The sequence below is a fragment of the Miscanthus floridulus genome, chromosome 17 (assembly GCF_019320115.1).
Source record: "Miscanthus floridulus cultivar M001 chromosome 17, ASM1932011v1, whole genome shotgun sequence".
Classification (NCBI taxonomy): domain Eukaryota; kingdom Viridiplantae; phylum Streptophyta; class Magnoliopsida; order Poales; family Poaceae; genus Miscanthus; species Miscanthus floridulus.
The window spans coordinates 44,674,565-44,697,289 of NC_089596.1; the positions used below are offsets into that span (position 1 = coordinate 44,674,565).

At 43.5% G+C, this 22,725-nt stretch overlaps 1 protein-coding gene and 1 pseudogene across 1 annotated transcript; both read left to right on the forward strand.

Moving 5' to 3' along the window:
- Nucleotides 1-2,048: 2,048 nt before the first annotated feature.
- LOC136515595 (transcription factor MYB120-like) lies at nucleotides 2,049-12,956 on the forward strand (annotated as a pseudogene).
- A 3,793-nt stretch (nucleotides 12,957-16,749) lies between these two features.
- Nucleotides 16,750-21,421, forward strand: LOC136518623 (triose phosphate/phosphate translocator, chloroplastic-like). The gene is made up of 6 exons (XM_066512298.1): nucleotides 16,750-16,857; nucleotides 16,959-17,036; nucleotides 17,617-17,733; nucleotides 18,358-18,457; nucleotides 18,576-18,676; nucleotides 21,108-21,421. Exons 1-6 carry the CDS (start codon nucleotides 16,804-16,806, stop codon nucleotides 21,123-21,125), a joined length of 468 nt encoding a protein of 155 aa, XP_066368395.1. The 5' UTR covers nucleotides 16,750-16,803; the 3' UTR covers nucleotides 21,126-21,421.
- Nucleotides 21,422-22,725: the final 1,304 nt, after the last annotated feature.

The window sequence follows — 22,725 nt, forward strand, 5'->3', positions numbered from 1 at the left end:
GACTACCTATTGGCACTGTATCTGAACTAAAAGTGTGTGTGTGGCTTTAAAACTATTTGCTTCCGCTATTTTAGTTTGAACTTGGGTTGTAATAACTTTATGTTCTAAACTCCGATGTATCCAACTATCATTGTAAACTTTATGTAACATGGGATGATGATTGCTAAACTTGTACGATCTTGGTTTGTATGTCGATTGGTTTGAAATCCTTCGTGGTTTCACGCACTACCGGGTTATACGGGCTTAAGTTTGCTAAATTATCTGCTTCAGCGGAAGATTTCCTTACTTAATCTTGTATAATTGGTCGGTTCTATTACAGCTGGTATCGGAGCAAGGTTTAGCAGGTTACTGTTCCCATGAGTATTTAAAACCAAAATTGTGTTTAAAACTGAGTTTTAAAACTTAATAGTGTGCCAGTGGTCATATCCTGTATGCCTAGTTAAGGACTCTAGGTGGTTTATTTAAGTACTAACTTGGGGGTCTTTGCATCATATTTCTATTTCGTTGCTCATACGGCGTGCTATTGTATGAGTGCCATTCACTTGAGTGGTAATGTATGGATCCATTGCCTCTACGCCTCGGTAAGTGAGAGTTGTGAGAGCATGATCGGATACACTGCCGATCTAGGGAAGTGCTTATATGATGCTGGATTATTTACATGCCATATGCGTGTTTGTATGAAGGTATCCAATGTGTGGGGAATTCCGTCCTGTGGTGACGATGCCATCGATAGGATGATGGTTTGGGTAGTTGCTACCGTTGTACGCGTATCTGGGGATGCGTGTAGAGCGAGTAGATTACTTTACTGCTTTCGTGCATATTTTTCATACTGTCAGGGTTTGGGCTGAAGTGGATCTTTTGCAGGTACATAACAACGCTATCGTGTAGTACGCATTAGCCACGTTTATGAGAGACCGTTGTATGCCACCGTCCATGCCGCTAGCAATTGTTATTTTTCCTAAGTTTGTGAGAACGTACGAACGTGCATGCATCATGTTGTTACCTATCATTCATGGCATTGTTCCTCCCCTTATAAGTTGATTATCCCATTTTGATAAAAATGACAACTTAACATTGTTCTCACGTGAGTAATAAAAAAAAATTTGCTACAGATGGCACGCACAAAGCAGACCGCTCACAAGTCCACCGGAGGCAGAGCTCCCCGCCATCAGCTTGCTCCACGTACCCATCAGCACCACACATTTCTTGGAGAGTTTGGGATGCCTACACTCTTATGGAGAGTGCTCAGCTATGTAGGCTATCCTGATGGAATGGAGACCTGCTATTTCTGGACAAATGAGCAGTTGGGGGAAGATCTCTTGGTTACTGTGGAGGCCGTTGTTCATCCTCGAGGTAACGGTTCTGAGTGGACTGGTTGGCGTTATGAGTTAACTAGCAGGACCGCTAAAGAAGTAGCTGATAGGGCAGCCTTTGGGATACTGAGGGATATCATGGATCGTTTTCCTCAGGAGTTGGCAGCCGCTATAGTTGGAGTCTTTCCGAGGGGTAACCCCTCCACTGACTCGTGGCAGCAAGCAAGAGGAAGATCTCTAGAGATTGGTGTAGCAGAAGGACAGAACAGTGATAACCCTGCTATGAGCGCCATGTTCGCAGTGATGAAGGCTTTCGATGGAGTAGAAGGTAGCCTGAGACATGTGTCTAGTGCTCTTGGTTAGGCCTACGATGACCGACGTCAGCGTCAGAGGGATCACGACGCCGAGATTGACAGGCTCAATGTAGAGATGGCTCAGTTGACTCGTTAGAGGGATCAGGTGACCCAGAGGACTAGAGTCTATGAGGGAGACATACGTGCACTAGGAGAGCAAGTTGAGCATCTGACCACTGCCAATAGGAACACTGAGTGCATGTTGATCCATGTGCTCCACTAGAGGAATGAAGCCTGGTCTACAGAAGATGTTTTGAGAGCTCGATAGGTTGAGCTGGAGCAGCAGCTAGCCAATGCAGAAGAGTACAACGACAACCTACATGAGGAGGTTCATCAGCTGAATAACCAGCTCCACCCTTACGTTCCTCCTAGAGCAGCAGAGATGGATCTAGATGAGGACAAGGATCCCGAAGAGCCTGAGGCACCAACTGATGATGACAACGATGATGTGGATAGTGACAATGTCAACATCTTTGACTTAGACAGCGACCACGATGAGTAGGCTAGTAGTTATTGCGCTAGCTACTAGGGTTTCATTTGCGATGACCTTTTGCATGGTTGGCTTGTCTGGCATGTAATAATGAGTAGAAAGACTAAGACCTTGATGTAATGTTGGAAAACTTGGATGTGTTTGTGGCGATATCTGAACGTCAAAAGTCCAGTGTATGTATGCTGGCAATTTGGTTGTAATGGACGTGATGTGTGCGCTTAAGTAATCTAATTAGTGATGTTGTGTTAATTGGAATGACTTATTGTGCCCCTATTTTATTGTATGAATTTATTCTCTCTAGTGAATTCAGTACGGCATAATTTTTCATTCACCTGCAATTTCTACAACATCGCCTAATAATTACTATTTCTGAAATATGCAGATGCCGAACACTCGGTGTACCGTGTACGACGCTACTGAGGCAGGTGGTAGTGCCCCTGGGAATGAGAACCATGATCCACCACCACCTCCTCCTCCACCGTACACCATGGAACAGTTCTTCGCACAGTTCCTTGGAAGTCAACGCAACATGGAGAGCATGCAGCAGAACATGGAAGCTGCATTGCGCCACATTGCTGACAACACCTGTCATGGGTTAAACCTAGGTGGACATGAAGCAAATGAGTATAGTAGTTTCAAGGACTTTATGGACACCAGACCACCAATTTTCAAAGAAGCGACAGAGCCATTGGATGCAAAAGAGTGGATAAACACCATGGAAGATAAGTTTCATGTTCTAAGGATGACAGAAGTGTTGAAGACTGAGTATGCAGCTCATCAGCTACAAGGCCCTGCAGGAATGTGGTGGAAGCACCACCGCACCACTTTTCCCCCCAATGCCCACATTACTTGGAGGGAATTCACTGAGGCTTTTCGTGGAGTTTACATTCCACTTGGTTTGACAGAAATGAAGTTGGGAGAATTTCTAGCACTGAATCAAGGCACCAAGACTATGACACAGTATCTACATGCATTCAACAATCTAAGTCGCTATGCCTCTGACATGGTGAATACCGATGCCAAAAAGATCGCTAGTTTCAAGAGAGGTCTGAATCCCAAGATGATGAAGCACGTGGGTACCAACATGAGAACTAGTTTCAATGACTTTGTTAGTGACTACTTAAAGCAAGAAAAGAACAACAATGTATATGCTACATCTAAGACTCACAAGAGGGCTTTTGAGTCAGGTCCGTCCTAGCCAAGGGCCCTGATGGCAAATTGTTCTGTGTATTGTCCGCCTACCCCTAGTGCAAGGCTCAGGCCACCCCAGTGGAGGAATCAGAATGCCCAGCAACCTCAGAGGAATCAGAAGCCATTCAAGATGGCGGTGCCACAAGCCAAGATCGGACAAGGCAGTTCATCTGGAGCTGCTACTCAAGTAAGAGGACCGTGTTTCAACTACAATCAACCTAGGCACTTTGTGAAGTTTTGCCCAAATCCCAAGAAGTAGCAGAATCAGTATCAAGCTCGTGTGCACCACACCACCATTGATGACATCCCGGAAGGAGAGCCCATGACAGCCAGTATGTTTTCTATCAATAATCATCCTGTAGTCGTTTTGTTTGATTCTAGATCATCTCATTCATTCATAAGTCAAGCATTTGCAAGAAAGTATGAACAAAAGATAGTTGAATTGGAATATGCTTATCGGATAAGTTCAGCTGGGGCTGATCTATTAACTAATCAGATAATCCAGAGGGTAACCCTGAGTATAGCAGACAGGTAGTATAAGCTTAACCTGATAGTTATGCCAGGGCTAGTTATGGATGTGATTATGGGAATGAACTGGATGAATAAGATGGGAGTAGTAATTGATATTGGAGGAAGAAGCATTTCTCTCAAGGAACCTGTTGGAGAAGGTACATTTCAAGTAACCTTACCTCAGAGAATAGATCTGGCCAGTACAACTTGTGCAGTCCAAACTACTCTTCTAGCCAAGATTCCAGTAGTGTGCGAGTTTCCGGACGTGTTTCCAGATGAGTTACCCGGTCTTCCACCGGATAGAGATGTTGAGTTTGCCATTGAGTTAATCCCTAGAACACCACCGATCTCAAGAAGGCCTTATCGGATGCCTCCAAATGAATTAGCCAAGTTGAAGAAACAACTCCAAGATTTGTTGGCTAAGGGTTTAATTCGTCCAAGTTCATCGGAATGGGGATGTCCCGCACTGTTCGTGAAGAAGAAGGATAACTCCTTACGGATGTGTGTGGACTACTGGCCACTGAATGTGGTGACCATTAAAAACAAGTACCCTCTACCTTGAATTGATATCTTGTTTGACCAATTGTCAAAAACCAAGGTGTTCTCCAAGATAGATTTGAGATCAGGGTAGCATCAGATCAAGATTAGACCACAAGATATACCCAAGACCGCGTTCTCCACCAGATATGGTTTGTACGAGTATCTTGTCATGTCCTTTGGTTTGACAAATGCTCCTGCATACTTTATGTATCTGATGAATTTGGTCTTTATGCCGGAGTTGGATAAGTTCGTGATTGTGTTCATTGATGACATTCTAGTATACTCAGAGAACAAATAGGATCATGCAGAGCATCTAAGAATTTTCTTGACTAGACTCAGAGATCACCAGCTGTATGCTAAGTTTAGTAAATGTGAGTTCTGGCTAAAGATAGTTCCTTTTCTCGGTCATGTGTTATCTGAGAATGGAATCTCAGTGGATACTAGTAAGGTACAAGAGGTTATGGATTAGAAGGCACCAAGCATAGTTCATGAGGTTCAGAGTTTTCTTGGATTAGCCAGTTACTATCGTCATTTTATACCGGACTTCTCAAAGATTGCCAAGCTAATGATAAGTTTGCTACAGAAGGATCATAAGTTCGCTTGGATAGAGGAGTGTGAGATAGCTTTCTACACCTTGCAGAATTTGCTAACCACTGCTCCTGTTCTGGCACAAAAGGATATAGAGAAGCCGTTTGATGTGTTTTGCGATGCATCAAAGAATGGTTTAGGATGTGTTCTGATGCAAGATGGAAGGGTCATTACTTATGCCTCATGTCAGTTGAGGAAGCATGAGGTTAACTATCCTATGCATGATTTAGAGCTTGCGGCCATTGTGCATGCTCTAAAGATTTGGAGACACTACTTGCTTAGGAATGTGTGCAATATCTTTACAGATCATAAGAGTCTCAAGTACATATTTACTCAGTCTAAGTTGAATATGCGATAGAGAAGATGGTTAGAGCTAATAAAGGATTATAATCTGAATGTGCACTATCATCTAGGAAAGGCAAATGTAGTAGCAGATGCCTTAAGTAGGAAGTCACATTCTCTTGCTGTGCAACCGTTGTTTGAAGATGGGTTCAATTTGTTGCATCCTGTTATGTTGCATAATATCCATGTTAGTTGTACCTTAGAGAGCAAGATCATTGAGGGTCAGAAAATAGATAAGGGAATATTCCATATCAAGGAGAAAATGAAGAAAGAACCGACCAAGCACTTTAGAGTGGATGAACAAGGAGTGTTATCGTTTAAGGACCGTCTGGTTGTACCTAAAGATCGAGAGCTCAAGAACAAATTGATGGATGAAGCTCATCACTCTAAGTTGTCTATCCATCCTGGAAGTAGCAAAATGTACCAAGAATTGAGACCTTGTTATTGGTGGACGAAGATGAAGAAGGAGATTGCAGCGTATGTTGCTAGTTGCGACATGTGTTGTAGAGTGAAAGCTCTTCACATGAGACCTGCAGGAATGTTGCAACCTTTGTTAGTACTAGATTGGAAATGGGATGATATAAGTATGGATTTTATCACCGGTCTTCCCACCACACCAAAGGGGAATGATTTGATTTGGGTGATTGTAGATCGCCTTACCAAATCAGCTCACTTTTTACCAGTCAAGAATGCTTTTCGACCCCCTCAGTATGATGAGAAGTACATTGCAGAGATTGTCCGATTACATGGTATACCAAAGACTATCATGTCTGACCATGGGTCATAGTTTACCGCTCATTTTTGGGAGCATCTTCATAAAGGTTTGGGTACTAGCTTGGTTCGTAGTACAACTTACCACCCACAGACAGATGGGCAGACAGAGCGAGTTAATGCTATTCTTGAAGATATGCTTAGAGCTTGTGTGTTATCGTCTAGGGGTACATGGGATTCATTGTTACCTTTGGCAGAGTTCGCTTACAACAACAGTTACCAAGAGAGTATCAAGATGGCTCCATTTGAAGCATTGTATGGCAGGAAATGTAGGACACCGTTGAATTGGGTTGAGCCTAGAGAGAGAAGGTTTTACAGAATCAATTTTGTTGACAAGGCTGAGAAAAAGGTTCGTATTATCCAACAAAACATGAAAGCGGCACAGTCACGCCAGAAGAGTTATGCCGATAAGAGAAGGAGACCGCTTGAGTTTGAGGTAGGTGACTATGTTTATCTGAAGGTTACTCCAATGAAGAAAGTACAACGGTTTGGAGTAAAGAGAAAGCTCGCTCCTAGGTTTGTAGGACCGTACAAGATCATAGAGAAGAAGGGTCCCGTGGCTTATAAGTTACAGTTACCAGAAGCGATGGGTTCGATCTTTCCAGTCTTCCATGTATCACAGTGGAAGAAGTGCTTACGTGTTCCGGAAGAGAGAATAGAACCTTAGGGCACTCGGATCAAATCAGACTTGGAATACCGTGAGCAACCGGTTTGAGTTTTAGACACTAAAGACCAAGTCACTTGGAATAGAGTGGTGAGAACATATAAGATACAGCGGAGTCATCACGATGATGGTGATGCGATGTGGGAAACAGGAGAATATCTACAAAACGCTTATAAGGATTTTTATAACAAATGGTTCGTAACTCAAAATCTTGGGACGAGATTCTTATAAGGGGGGAGGGCTGTAACACCTCGGTGTTAAGCATGCATTAACATTTTGCAAATCATGAGCATAATCACCATCATGCATTCATAAGCATGACATGAAATATAGAATTGAAACATACTAATAAAACATGTATGTTGCATAGTTTTGTTTTAATAGATTGGATGCTATGTTTGTTTTGCCATGTGTGTACCTTGGTTGATCACTTAGACCACATAGAAGTAATTAGGATGCAATTTGGAGCAAGGTGTATATTCAAAGTTTTCTCAAATTTTGCTTTTAACAATAATCTTCTAAAATATGGTTTTTGATTTAAATTAACTTTAAATCTATAGTTCAAAATCTAATTGGGTTTTGACCTTACTCCTTTTGACAAAGTTGTAGAGAATAAATTTTAGAGCAACTTTTATTTTTGGGCCAAAGTTTGAAACTGATTGAAATTGGTCAAAATTTGCATTTGAATGTAATAGGAATAGAAAATAAATTGAAAAAATTCGATTTGCTTCTTACCGGGCCGCCCGCCCTGCTTCTGGCCTAGCTGACAAAGCTGGCCCGTAGCTCCCGCACGCTCCCGCTCCCGCGCCGCGCGCTTCGCCCTGGCCCAGCAGTCGCTTCGCCGACCTAGGCCCACGCCGTGCCGCTCCCGCGCGCGTGACGCGCCCGCGCTCCGACCGCGCCAGGACGCACGAGCCGCGTGGCGGCCATGCACCGATGAGCTCGCCGCACGGCACCACCGGCCTACCCTGTTCCGACCAGCCCCGCCCCACCTTCAAGTCCCCTGTTCGAGCCTCCCTTTCCATTCTCGCTCTCTCCCATTTTCCTCTCACACGCCAGCAGCAGAGCACGCGCACACGCTCACCTCCGCCACCGCCCACACCAGCGCCTCGCCGGAGTTGGCTCGCTCGGCCACCCCAGGTCACCATCGACTGCTCCATCTCGCCCTGAGCTCCGCCTCCACCTCGCGTACCCCGTGCTCGCATCGGTTCACCTTGGTAAGCTTTCACCGGCCGTGAATCGCTCACCGGAGTGAGCTCCTCCTCGCTGGAGTGCTCCGCTCCGTGGACCTCGCCCCTCTGTCCTCCTTCTAGCTCTCTTTTCTCGTGCACGAGCACCACACCGCGTCACTGAGGCTCCCGAGCGCCTCCACTCACCGTGCCATGGTTGGGGACGCCCCACCGGCGATGACCCGCACCGCCGCTCCGCCATGCACGGCAACGGCCGGCTTCCCAAGCTCCACTGGCCCCGATAGATGCACCGGTAGGTCCGCCTTGGCCCGGTGGTCACGTGGGTGGTGACCTCGTCGTCGGCCACCTCGCCGATGGTGAGCTCGCGCCGGTCAGCGCCGCCTCCCCTACAGCGGGTGGCTAGTAGTTGGGGCCGGCTGACCCGCGGGGGCCCGCTGTCAGAACCTCGGCGTGAACCTGGGTGCACTGCATCGGGTGCACCCAGCGTTTTCAATGGCTGGATTTTCGTTTTAAAAGAAAAAGATTTCTAGAAAATGCTTTTAAAAGCTTCAAAAATCCATAGTTTGCTCATTTTAGCTCCAAATCGAGTGAGACCAATTTTGTTGTGTTTCTTAGAAGTAGATCTACAATAAAAAATGTTGCATGTCAGTTTTGTGATACTTTTGTATAGGGTTTTATTTAATTCTTGTATTTGCTGTTATCTTAGAAAATGTCTAGTAAATAGAATAATTATCAAAAAAATATGGTTCTAGTTTTGTTAATCTCCTTTAGTGATGTACTTTGTAGGAAAAATATATGTCATGCATGTTCTGTAGAGAAATATTGATGTGTAGTTCAAAAGCCTTTAATTGATGATTTTTGTTATTTTGATAGAGAGCAAAAATTGTATAAAACATGTGTATGATATTTTTTATGCAGTGATTGTTTACTGTGTAGAACATAGGAAAAATATTAAATCTATTGTTTGATACTTTTCATAATACAAAGTATTTTCATGCTCATATTTATGCCATAGCTTGTCAGTTTTGTGTAGGCTATTTTACTTATCCAAATGCCATGAAAATTTTATGGTAGTCTACTTAGAGTAGTACTATGCTACTGTAATTTTCTTAGATTTTTATGAGCACCAGAAATATATGTTGCTGTTGTAGCCCTAGTTTAAAATGAAATAAAATAATCTTCTTTAATGCATGTTTAGTTAATAATGTTTATTTTGGTGTATCTTTGAAGCATCTTAGCTTGTTGTGGTGACTTGGCATGTTAGTACAGTGGTTGTAGTAGTGGTATAGTAGTACATGTTCTTGGATGATGTTGGCTACCTTGTAGAAGAGCTTTACTTCTACTATGTCCAATAAAGGTAAACCTGTTCATCTGCATTCCATGCATCATAATCATTACATGTCATCTCTCCGATGCACCTATGCATGAGCACTTATACCTCTACATCATACAGGATCGCAGGAGGAGTTGCTAGTAGCAGTTCAGGAAGAGCAGACCGGGACAGATCCACAAGAAGTCCAGGCACAGGAGGTGCCAGAGGAAGAGGAGCAAGGAGAGGACTTGCCCGAGTACGTGGATCATCAACCTAGTTTGTTCGAATGAGGTAAGCCCCGGAGCATTCTAAGTCTCCTACTTTATAAAAGCAATTCTTTCTATATATGAGTTTATATATTGTTGCATTAAGTTGTGGGAGTTGATTGAAACCGTTGATGCATTTATTACTATCCTTGCCTACCTTATTACCTTTTTACCCTGTTAGGTCGGGATCGAATAACTGCTTAGCCTTGCTTAGACCGGTAGCAATCGGTGATTTCCGGTCACCTACATTTATAGGTGGTTACTGGAAGAATTTAGCTATGGAAAGGATGATATTCTGGAATTAACCATGTGTGATGGATAATTGTAGACCGGACGGAAAAGTTAGAGGCAACCAGATAGGGTTCTAGGGTGCTGTTAGTTTTCCGTCTATGTCGATTAAGGACCGATCATTGCTCATCCCTCTTGTCATGTTGAACGTATGCCTCACATTTAGCTAGCCGAATAAAGTACCTTTCCACCGCGGAGCTAGTGACACTATTCGAGCCGGGATAAACTTGGATTGGCAGACTGGTGCTGAAGGGGGTATGATAGGGACGCGAAGAGTGAGCCCAAGGTGAGTCCTGGCTGTCGAGCGGTCCCTGGGTAGTACGGTCCATGACTGTTATCCCGCGGCTACTTGGAAAGTGTCATTAGTGATCTGTAGCTCACTTGATTGGTAAGTGTGGTTTGTGTGAGGAATAAATCACCAACTGGTTAGGAATCGATTCGAATCGCCATCGCTCCTGGATAGTGAGCACTTGACTCGAGCTACAGCATCGTAGTAATTATGATGGAACACTGATGGTTATCTGGATGGTATGGGATATGCTAAATCTAAGTTGGTAACTGGATGTTATTGGTTAATCAAGTGATTGCTATAGTATAGGTGCTTACCTAGATGGATAGGTCATAATAAAGATGATGCAAAGTACTTAAAATGGTTTCTTCATGATAGCTTATGCTTTTCGCAAACGAGTCAGCTAGCCCACTAAAGAAAACCTTGCATAATCCTTGGTATCGCTTTATTTTGGTTTAAGACGGGTAAGTCTAGCTAAGTACCTTCTCGTACTCAGGGCGTTATTCCCATTGTTGTTGCAGATGATCAAATGTACTATGGCTATTGCATTAACTGCCTGTACCTGGCGATGGGTGACAACTAGGACCAAGGGCAATGGTCACTCCGTATCTCTCATCTGATGCTTTTGTTGGAGATGACTACCTATTGGCACTGTATCTGAACCAAAAGTGTGTGTGTGGCTTTAAAACTATTTGCTTCTGCTATTTCAGTTTAAACTTGGATTGTAATAACTTTATGTTCTAAACTCCGATGTATCCAGCTATCATTGCGAACTTTATGTAACATGGGACGGTGATTGCTAAACTTGTACGATGTTGGTTTGTATGTCGATTGGTTTGAAACCTTTCATGGTTTCATGGACTATCGGGTTATACAGGCTTAAGTTTGCTAAATTATCTGCTTTGGCGGAAGATTTCCTTACTTAATCTCGTATAATTGGTCGGTTCTGTTACAAAAATGACCAAGACCATGCCATGCATGCTTTCTAAAGCTTCCAATTCAACTAATCGGTTGGCCAAACACCCAAACCATCTTTGCTATACCTAAGAGGGTATATTAGGCTACAAAAACCAGCCATAATACGACACTACTCCTTAACCCAATTTCCCTACAAAAATTACCAAACATAGCTTTGTCAATCTGTTTTCAGACTTAAGAAATCGACTAAGTCTTAGTTGGATTTGCGTCAAATTCGATTTCTAAGATATTAGATACATTAGCTAGTGATATCATTTTTTGACCGCAGGTATTTCATCGTCATCTATAAAGTTTGTATTTCAAACTTTATTCAAGTATCACATACATGTTTTATAGCATTTTTGCTTAATAAAAATTGGTTTTAAACCCTAAGTGATATAACATGACTATAGAATTAACTTTCGTTATGCATTTCCGTTGATCGTTTTGAGTCACGGAACTTGATCTACACTATTTATTACATGCATTAACACATAAACATGATGCTCATGACATGTTTTAGCAAATGAATTACAGTGTAACACCGATGGTGTTACATCTGTTTTAGCATCTCTCCCAATACCTAAAAAGTAATATTGGGTCATCCTATTATCATGTTAGTGGGGGAGATGTAGAGAACCGCTGAGATGCTCTAATCAACGCATTATCAATACATACATGGAAAGAAGAACATTTACAGGTGTGTTTGGTTCCCTGGCTATCTCATGACCAGGCTTTCTGGAGCCAACTCGAGTCTGTTTGGTTGGCTGAACAAGCCTCTTAGCTAGGCTCTAGCAAACCACGTAGGGGGTCTTAGCCTGGCCCCAGAAAACATAGGAGAAGCATTTTTCTAGAGCCAGGCCTTGGATAGCACTCGGGTGAGTTCACTCACCTCTCCATTCGATAGCCACCACTGCTCGGGACTAGTGGTGCTTAAGAAGGGGCTGTGGACGGCTGTGGAGGACACCATGCTCATGGACCACGTCCAACACCACGGCGAGGGGAACTAGAACCCAGTGAGGATGACCGGCCTGCTTTGCTACGACAAGAGCTACTGCCTACGCTGGACCAACCACCTCCGCCCCAACCTCAAGAAGGGCTCCTTCTACCCCAACGAGGGCTCCTCATCGCCCATCTCCATGCGTAGCTCAACAACAAGTGGGTGTGCATGGCCATGCATGTAAGCATTGTACTCTCTTTGCCTTGAATAATTTATTTATGGCGAGTGGTGGCTTGTTGATGTGACTGATGCTTCATGTTCGTTTTTGTGCTGGTTGGTGCGCGTTCGTAGCTACCAGGGAGGACGGACAACGAGATCAAGAACTACTAGAACAGGAGGACCAAGCACCGCCAGCGTGCCGGCCTACCCGTGTACCCACGTGGAGGTGTAGCTCCACCTCTCCCTCTCCAAGCGTTGCCGCTATGATGACTTTTCACCGCTGGAGTCCTTGCAGCTGTCGGTGACGACCAATGTCTAGGCGTTGGCGCCCTTCTCGGTGTCGTTGTCCCCATGGGCAAAGCCGTTTGCTCGGAACGCGCAGTACTTCTAGCTCGCACACTCATCGGTCGTGTCCCTGTTGATGCCAACCGGGCCGATGCACCCGGCCATGCTAGACCTTTCCCTCGGCTATGGCGTGCGCGGCGCTGCCGACTAGAGTAGGCTGCCGCCGCTCTAGCCATCCCCTAGCCCTAGAGTGGAGCTCCCTTCAAACCAATACAGCCAATCGATGTCGCCATCCCCTGTGCCGTGCTCACCAAGGATGCCCATCATGTGTCCGACGAAATGCCTTAGAGGGGTAACCTTACCAGTTTGGAGAAGAGGCCACTGTATCAAAATAAACCCGACAAACAAACATAGTCTAGGGCTAGCCACTGGTAAACAATTAGATTAGCTTGGTGGGAGAAACACACCCTACGTCATGTCCCTGTCCCTTATCAAGTAGTTGTACTTGTACGCACGCTGGGCCGAATTCGGAAAAATGATGTCTGTAGGCTAGATGCTTCTTGGGCCCCTACTCTCACATTTCCATACTCTACTATCCCCGCGCGCTCGAATGTGCCGATGAGAGACACCTAAAACACACTTTTATACAAACACACACCCAGGTTCTAACATATTGTTCATGCTCCTTTTACAATCATAAAAAGACGACCTTGATTGTAGAACCAGAAACCTAAACATCATCATCTGATGGGGAGGACAGAAAGCAATGCCCTTAGCCCCAGCTAAACTCCATAGCCTCATCTCCTCGGATTCCAACCTTGTAGTTTCTACCACATCTGCTAATGCTCTATCAAATACTCACTGGTTGCAATGTTTGCAATGGGTGCATGCACCTAGAATAATTATGAGTTAAGGCCTTGCTGAGCTAAACCATCAACTAAACAACTCGATATGAAGTATCACCCAGTTGGGTTGCAAGGCTTTGCAAGCCAATTTTCAGCAACAGACCATACCAGAATTGCCTAGCAAAGACACATGAACTTATAAGGTGGTTGGTAGTTTCCTCCTCTTGATCACAAAGGACACATTAAGGAGGATGTAGCAGACGGCAGACACCGACACGCAAGATGATCAGCGGTCCAAACATTTAGGGGGTGTTTGGTTTGAGAAATGGTCTAGTCCATCTACTCATTCCTCACTTTTTTGTTTGCTTTGTGGAATGGAATGAGTTGATGCATCATCACCTCATTCCTCACAAGCTAATAATTAGTACTAGTATGAGGAATGAAGTCATTCCACCAAATTTGAGGAATGGACTCATGATGCACCACCTCATCTAGAATGGACTGAGTTCTCAAACCAAACACCCTATTACTGTGTGCAGCCAGCCCAAGAAAAATCAGCAATTATTGGGGCCCATGTTTTCCAAACCATCTCCGAAGGTCTGAATATGATAGCTTCATTGAAGAGACCTTCATAAGCAGACTTTGCGGAACACCAGAGCTAGCCAATCTCCAAACATGAGACAGAAGGTCCTAGAGGTCCAGGAATTCAGACAAGGCACCGACACCCAGTGCTCGTTGTAAATCTAAAATCCACTTGTGGTCAATGAACTCCAAAACTGTGCGTTTATTCTCTGCTTATGGACAAGAGCAATTATGGGGGTGATTGGTTGCTCCTTGGTCTGCTAGCCGGGATGGAGGGCCTGTGTAGGCTTAAACTATCCCAGATGAGACCATGCACCTTGGCCTATTTGGTTGCAAATGAGTGTATCATACTGGATCATAGGAATCGTGTTTGGTTGCTTGTGTGGACGGTTTTGTGGTATGAATTGGTGTGCCTAGATGTGTTTGGTTTGGCGTACGACAGAAGGTGTGAGCACCCAGGTATGGTTTTGGTGAGGTTACCACCCTACTCAACAGTACAAGACAGACAATAAAGATGTTTTTGCCTCAGTTCATTGTGCGCTGTCATTGACAATGACCTTGGAGCATCTAATGACAAAATACAAGCATACAATAATTTTCCCATCTAATAGTCAACAACATTATAGTCATAGTACCTCACAAGGTCATTGGCATTACAACTTTGCACGGCAGTTTGAAACCATCACAGGCAGTTTGAAACCATACCAACAACTAACAAAGGTGTTTTGTTGACCACCTGTGAAGGAGGCTTCTTAAACACTTTCTCATCTTCACATCCCTTGAACTCCAAGAATGATGCTACTGCCTCTGCTTTGGTAGAAAAGATTTTGTAACAGCAGTTTGGAAAACCAGTGACCTGTGCATGGCATGTAAGCCTAGGTACACAAAATACCAATAATAAGATGGTGATCAAATGATGTAGTATTCAACACGTTGGCCTCATATATTAGTTGCTCCTCAGTTGACCTTGAGCTTGGAGCATAAGAAACAAACAGAGTAAGAAACAAAGTTCCAGTACCTCAACACAAGCTCAAGGTCATCAGTTCTTGGTAACGTAGTTGACATGCTTAATATGATATCATCATTGGCAAAGTAAGTGAGGCCTCAGCTTAACGATATGTTGGTACAATTTCTAGATACTCAATCATAGGTGGCTGCCAAGGTAAACAAAAACAGATAGAAGAAAACTAAGATCATGTCCCATGGTTTGATGACAGTCATGAGAATCATACAGAATGCACAAAAAACAAATTGCAGCCACCTCAGAGTTTATTTTTCATGTTGCATCATTGGCCAAATAGATATCAAGAGTTTGAACATCACAGTCATATCAAGGGATTGAACATCACAGTCATAAATTCTAGATGCTTTAGCACAAAGAACCCTCACTAGAATCAGAGCTATGGACTTAAGTAAGATGTGGCTGCCACACCATAGGGTGCTCCTCTAGTGCCTAGGGTTTCAAAGTAAACATCATCGACCAAGGCACTTTGCTCACTTTGTAAATCGGACTAGGCATCATCATGTGCAAAATCTAGGCGACAACACATGTGTACAACAAATAAGAGGTGCACATCACACAGATCTGAGGGTGAAACAAGACGAAAGCAAATGTAAACATGTAGATCAGCAAAATGTCGCCCAGATCTAAGTATCTAAGAACATGAACCCTAATATCAGTTGACGGCAAACAAAATTCATAAATGATTCAACAGAAATCACCGCACAGAGAGGGGTAGGAGATGGGGGCAGGTGAGATATACTGTTAGAGCACTGGAGGACCAACATGAATCCGCCGGTGGAGGTTGACCGTATAGGTCAAGCGAGCTCGATGGGGAGGAAGAGGAGAGAGCGCACCAAACCAGAGGAGTAAGGAGAGGTGCGAAATGGGGGCGGTAACCCTAGCCCAGGACAACAAGATCTCCCGCGCAAGTCGAAATCGTTCCCTCCAAGCAGCGCGGCGTCCAGGACGGAGAGGGAAGGAGAAATCGAGAAGATGGAGGCGTGCGGGATGGCGGAGGGGAAAGGTATGGAGAGGAGCAGGCATATGGCGCGAGCCGGGATACCAATCACGCCCTCACTGCACCAACTCGTGCCGGATGGGCCTTAGGACCGCCCCGTCGGGGCAACCAATCACCCCCTACACGAAGTGCTAGGTCCTTAATTCTCTGCTCATGCAACCACCTGTCCTTCCAGAAGAGAGTGCAAGCGCATCTCCAACTTAAATACACGCAGCCATGGAGAAGAAAGTCTGGACACACTTATGGACTTGGACAGGATAGAAAGACCAAGGCCGTTCATGATGAACCTTCTGCAACCAAAGCCATCTCATCCTTAGTGGCTTTGTGCTTATCCCATCTTTTGAAGATCATGCCAAGTCCACCAAATTCAGGGGGACGGCAAGCCTTGGCCCATGCCACAGGACAGTGGCCACCTCTTGCTTGTTTTCTCCCTCTCCATAAGAATTTTCTTCAGATTTTCTCAATCTCCTTTATGGCCCATGGTGGAAGATTAACATGCATGGCTAAATAGACCACAATAGAAGTAAGAACAAGTGTACCAGTGTTTTCCTGCCTGCCTGAGTCAACAAATCATCTTTCCATCCTACAAAACGGTCGGCTATCCTATCAGTGATAGGCTGCGGTTCTGCTCATGTAAGCTCTCTAGTATCATGCTTAGAAACTCGTGACTCCAGAAGTTATAGGATGTGGATTAAAACACACTGTTTCTGACTGATTTTTTTAAATAAGATTTCTCAACTCCTGTGTTTTTGTACTTATTGTTTGCAAATCTATTTTCAAATGATCAGGTGTCTCGGTAGCATCCCTCACTGAACTCTCGTTCAATTGGACTGGCTTCATTAATGCCATGATCTCAAATATTTCTTTCACCTACCGAAGCATCTATTCGAAGAAGGCTATGGTTTATCTCTTTGGCCTAGCATTTTATGTCAATTTGCTCCTCTACATTCGTAGCAGCTCCTATTTTCTGACTTACTTTCTTATTGTTTTCCTTTGTCACAGACTGACATGGATAGTACCAACTTGTATGCATACATATCAATAATTGCTCTCTTTGTCTGCATTCCCCCTGCACTTATTGTAAGTGTAGTCTTAATTTATCTACATTATATTTTGAACAATATATTTCTGCAGTTTGTCTCTTTACTTGTATTTTTGCTTCAGGACTTGTTCTTTCTTAGAATGCCTAATTTTCAGTTATTTAAACTTCCATTCAGTCACAAGCATTAGACCTTCAATTAATTTTTATCAATGCTGTACAAGGACATTTGATCAAGAAATAACAACATGCAAGGAAAGAAAACACAACATGAGTAAGAACAGTTGAGAAAATGATGAGAAGACAATTAAACAAGAATAGATTTATTGCACCTGCTTAATTTGAACAATTGGCATCCTCACCACCCAGATTATTTTCAGTACCATGGTAGTTCGTTAGAGATGAACATCCACTCCATTAGTATGGTTTGCTATACTTGCTACTAGTAGCACAACTTAATTTTGTTCTGTGTCTGCACATGCCAGCATGTGTTTGTTTAGTTAGCAAGCATGTAGGCGTTCATTGTTTTGTTTGAGAATTTTGGATACATAGAATTGTAAAGTCTTGTGCTGAGTACTGACCATTCATTTCATGATTGCTTCTTTTATTCTCAACTTTCAGATTGAAGGACCTCAATTAATGCAGCATGGATTTAAAGATGCAATTGCCAAAGTTGGATTAACAAAGTTGATTTCTAACTTTTTTGTGGTGGGCTTATTCTATCACCTTTATAACCAGGTATATAACTTCGTGGCATGTGAACTGTCCGTATTCTTGCTAGTATGTAGGGCCGATTGCATATTTCCATCGGTTTGATTATGGTGAATATGCCACTATACGAAGCCATGGTCAGCTGAAGTAATGATTTGTCACGGATGGACTGAGTAATGGCAAACATAAGGCATAAGAGTCTATTTTAGTGGCAAATTTGCAATTATCCCTAAAATTTATTGAGACATAAAGTTAAAAGTACATCAATATCAACAGCATTTGGTAATAAAAGATCAAGGACAGTGAATAACATTGGTCAACTGGAGTTGGACAATGTGGCTCAAATAGAGTAGTATTAGTGTTGGGTTAATTCGATATCCGAAATCCAAATGAGTAATGCGCATATAATGTCTCTTGAAAAGAAGAATGTAATAACAATATATTAATCATTCTGGGGAAGAAGCAAGGATGGAACGTGAAAGACTGCACATATGCATAGCCCGTCCTGCTGGGGTGGTTTCAAAGAATTTATGGAAGCACAACATGATATGTGCAAATATGCTGCATACTTGTGTTTTTTGTGATGATATTTTCTTATCATTTTTTCATTCAGCTATATATCATATGTTGACTGGAAAAATGTACATCCAGGTTGCTACAAATACATTGGAGCGGGTAGCCCCTCTATCACACGCCATCGGCAATGTGTTGAAACGTGTATTTGTCATTGGCTTTTCCATCATCGTCTTTGGTACTTGAATGAACTCTGATGTTTCTTAGTGATCTAGTTACCTATAACCATATAGTTGTTCTTGCTACTGTGCAAATAGTGTTTTCAAATAACACTCAGTGAGCTTAATGTTGAGCAGGCAACAAGATCACCACACAGACTGGAATTGGCACTTCCATTGCTATTTCTGGTGTTGCCCTCTACTCATTTATAAAGGCCAAGATTGAGGAGGAGAAAAAGGTATGTACTTTGTCCTCATTTATTACTATGATGTTCTATTGAGTTCAGGTTGGAATCTTTTCTAAAAAAATAGACCTCTCTCTTCTCTTAGGGGTTATTTGATCTATAGTTTTGTTACAAACATATTTTAATAATCCAAAACAACCTAAAATTCTTTTTGGCTAAGTATCGATAAGGTAAAATCTGGATAAGAAAAGTCTCTTTATGCTCAAACCAGTATTGTGGGTTTTATGAGAAATCAAAACCTGTTGAGTTTTCCTGGAAAACCACTTCCTCATGTCTTCATTTGCATCAGCTGAAACAACCTATCCAATCAAGGTATACTATGGACTTATCATAACAAAATAATATCCTAAAATTGGTCTTCCTAAAAATCTCAATGGAACTTGTTTTCTATTAACTTTTTTTTTAATTCCACTAATCCAAACAAAAACCTAGCTAGGTATGCAGTAATAGTTATTGGTTAAGATCTAGTTACTCTCGCTCACACTAGCTCCATTATACACATGTTCATATTGTACACAGTGGACTTATGAACTTCGAATGTGCTGGTCCATTGCTTTGCTCTCTGTGTAGTCAGTAATTTCAGTTGGCAGCAGCCTCCAGTGGTTTCTATCCACTAAACTCCAGCTTCAACTCATATTCTCATGACATCCCATCCCTAACAGCAGGCCTCCAACCTGCCGTCAAACTTGTCATCTTCCATTTGATACAACCATTAAATTTCTTACCTTTGGATAGAAGCAAAATTAGTTTAGCTTGCTTTGACCAGTAGGCAAGACGATTCAATCTTGCTTGTTTCTCAACTTATGCAACGCGAGAGAAGCTCAGTATTTATGTTCAAGCGGCAAGCGCTGTCACTGGGCCCACACCATTGAGATTTTCAACCGGCACCAGCCAGCTCAATTCAATCATCGTTTTTGTTGCTCATCAGCTGGTCAACCAAACATACATCAATAGTTATTGATTCCACAAGTTCATGCTCAACTGCAGCGGAGCCCCTACTTGAATCCCCATAGCTAAATATGGGTGCCCAGGCAAAAAACTATGCTTCAACAGGGCCCCTACTTAGCCCCAAAATTTGGGTGGGCACCCAAATCCCCCATTCTTGGGGGCTCAGTTTCCTTCCGTTTTTTCCCCGTGCGCACACGGAATGCTGTCCGCTCAGATTCTTCTTCACCGGCGACATCGGATTCTCTCCCTCACCGGCGACCCTCCCGTTGCTCCCGCCCTCCTCAACGACAGTTCATACACTTAACGACATAGGCGGCGATGGCGGGCTGCGTCTGGCCGAACACGTCAACCCCGTCCTTGCTCCTGACCTCCTCGATAGCCCCCTAGACCCGGAGCTCCTCTTCCTCGGCGTCGGCGCTGCGGTCCAGGCCGAGGCACGCGATGCGGTGGCGGCACCTCCCGCCACGTCGCAGTCGAGGAGATCCTGCGCGGAGGCGGCCCCCTCCCTCCGGACGAGGTCCCTCCCAAGCGGAGGAGCAGAGGCGGCCCCCTCCCTACCGACGTACTCCCTCCCTAGACCCGAGCGGAGAAGCGACGGAGAAGAAGAGATGCGGTCGCATGTGTACAAGATAGAGGAGAGATGAGGAAAAAAAAGAAAGAAACGAGGAGGTCCCATTTGCCAGTGTCATTTGGTTGAAATTGGGGGCCCAAATATGGGGGGTGCTGTTGGAGTGGAAGCAAAAAATGTTGGTCCAACAAAAATAGGGGGAGCGCCCAAATCAAAAGTAGGGGCCCTCATTTGGGTGCCCCTGCTGGAGTTGCTCGAATTTGGGTGAACACTGAGACCAGAGCACACACAGCACTAGCACAAGTCTGAATGTGCAGCAACTGAACTGCTCTCTCCATTGCATTGTCTAGTATATATACAAGTCTAGTACCAACTATATGGTACACTAGTACATGGCTTAGCTCAGCCTTCAACTACTACTACATGGCTGATGTATGCCACTACATAGTTGGCCTATTGCCTTACTCCTACAGTACAATCCATGGACAGCAAGTGCTGACCACAATACCAACTCTCTGCTGCAGCAAAAGATCAAAAGGGAGCATCAGATTATCTTACACACCAAACCTTTTACGTATAGCACTATCGGCATATCACCCTTCTTTGGATTGTCACTAAGATACCTCTACATTGTTCTTACGCACACTACTGTGTCATATCATACAACTTTATGTCCAATTTAATGCGGAAAAATCTGAGTGGTGCAAACAATTCAATCTAGTACAATTATGCAAAGCCTACAGTTTGCCAAATTTTAGTATTCATTAGGTCCTAATCAAGTGTTGATAGAACAGACAGTATCAAACTGCTTAGCTTGGTATCTGTTTAAATTTTATTATGCACCCCTGATGTTGCATATGATATTGTAAGTTATTCATGGTTTTATGTTATTGTTGTAACTAAATGCAGCAAATAAAGAGTGCATAAGGTGTTGGCCGATGTGAATGCGGTTGGTTTGTTGCTTTGATGGACCTGTATTCTCTCGGTGAATGAACAGACTTGCAAGATGGATAAAATATTGCTATCTCCTAGTACATTTGATTGTTATTCTCAGTTTTGTATTGAGGTGTGTGGTGGCTGGTGTTGGCTAACTTGTTTATTTGAAGCAAATTTGAGCAATGCCCGGAGACATGGAATTTTCATTTCTGTTTTCCTTTGCTCAGTTATTCTGACTTGACATGGTGCTCTTGCTCTTGTAATCTTAAACAGTAGTATCTCTAGAATGTTTTCCCCAAGGAGATTTCAGTACCAAATTTGAATAATGCTCAGAGATGTGGAATTTTGATTTCCATGTACCCTTACTCAGTTATTCTGATATACAATGGTGTTCATGTAACCTTAAGCAGTAGTGTCTCCTGATCCTTTTTCGAAGGAATTTTTCAGTATTGTTGATAGTACATTACGAATCACGATGAAAAGCAAAATGCAGTGAGAACAATGTTGCCATTCGTGTGATATAACCTATTCCTACTAAGGTTTTATTGTTGCTAGGAGCACATGAATTAATCAGGTTGCAAACATGTAGCATGCAGTTCAGATGTTTACTTATGACATGGTCATATGTGTAGTTAGCCTAAGGTGGAATTTACATTACTGAGTACATATTATGTTTTAGTGGAAATACACTAGTGAGAATTAGAATCAAGTCCTGTCTACCTTTATCGGTAATGGTGTGTCCTTGGTAGTGAGTAGGTAATGGTGCGTTCTTGGTAGTGAGTAGTGACTACTTGTTAGATGTTCTTTTAAACTGACTCTTGCCTGAAATGGATTCTTAGCCTGACCATTCTAGAGTCTAGGCACCAGAAAAGGATCCTTATTTCGGTGCGACGAAGTTTTGGAAGAAGATCTCAAACAGTGGCGAGCTCGTAGCCTAACTATTCTAGAACCTAGACGCCAAGAAAGGATCCTCATTTTTGTATAACAAAGCTGTTTTGGATGAAGACCTAAAACTGTTTTGGTGACCTCTAGAGTTTGGTTATGTGGTGGCCTCGTCCTATCACAATGTTGGTCATCTAACTATGCATGCGTGCTAGGATCAAGTAGTGGTTTGGAAATGTGTTTGAACACATTTGTGATATGATTTGAAAAATGCTAACATGAGCTAAAGGTTTAATTTTTTTTTTGAAAAGAAGATCGCAGAGGCGCTCGGTGTGCATTTAGTGCACTACCGGATTTATTCAGAGGCCTGTGTGGCCCAAGGGTTGTAGGCATCGGACAAAGGGCCCTAAGGCTTCGGCCTTAAGGCTGGCTGCTTCGTCTATGTAGGTTGGGCCTGGTGGCCCGATTGGCCCAAGGGGGTGGTCACACCGTTGTTTAGTGGCAGGGCGCGAGAGGTGCAAATTTGACAGGCGGCGTAGCACTTGTTTTGGAGTTGGCGGCGTGGGAAGAATCGGAAGATAGGGGCCTCGCCCTTGGGTCGAGGGCCACTAACCAGAGGCACGGGCTCTTATCAAGTTAAACTGCCTACAAATACTGATCACTTCGAAGATTGCCAACTTGATGTTGCATCAAGTAAACAGAGGAAATA

Excerpts from the sequence above, each read along its gene's own strand:
- LOC136518623 (XM_066512298.1), top strand. The coding sequence starts at position 16,804 with ATGATCTCAAATATTTCTTTCACCTACCGAAGCATCTATTCGAAGAAG. Across the intron at positions 16,858-16,958 it reads TCTATTCGAAGAAGGCTATG|ACTGACATGGATAGTACCAA; the intron begins GTTTATCTCTTT and ends CCTTTGTCACAG. Across the intron at positions 18,458-18,575 it reads CTTTTCCATCATCGTCTTTG|GCAACAAGATCACCACACAG; the intron begins GTACTTGAATGA and ends AATGTTGAGCAG.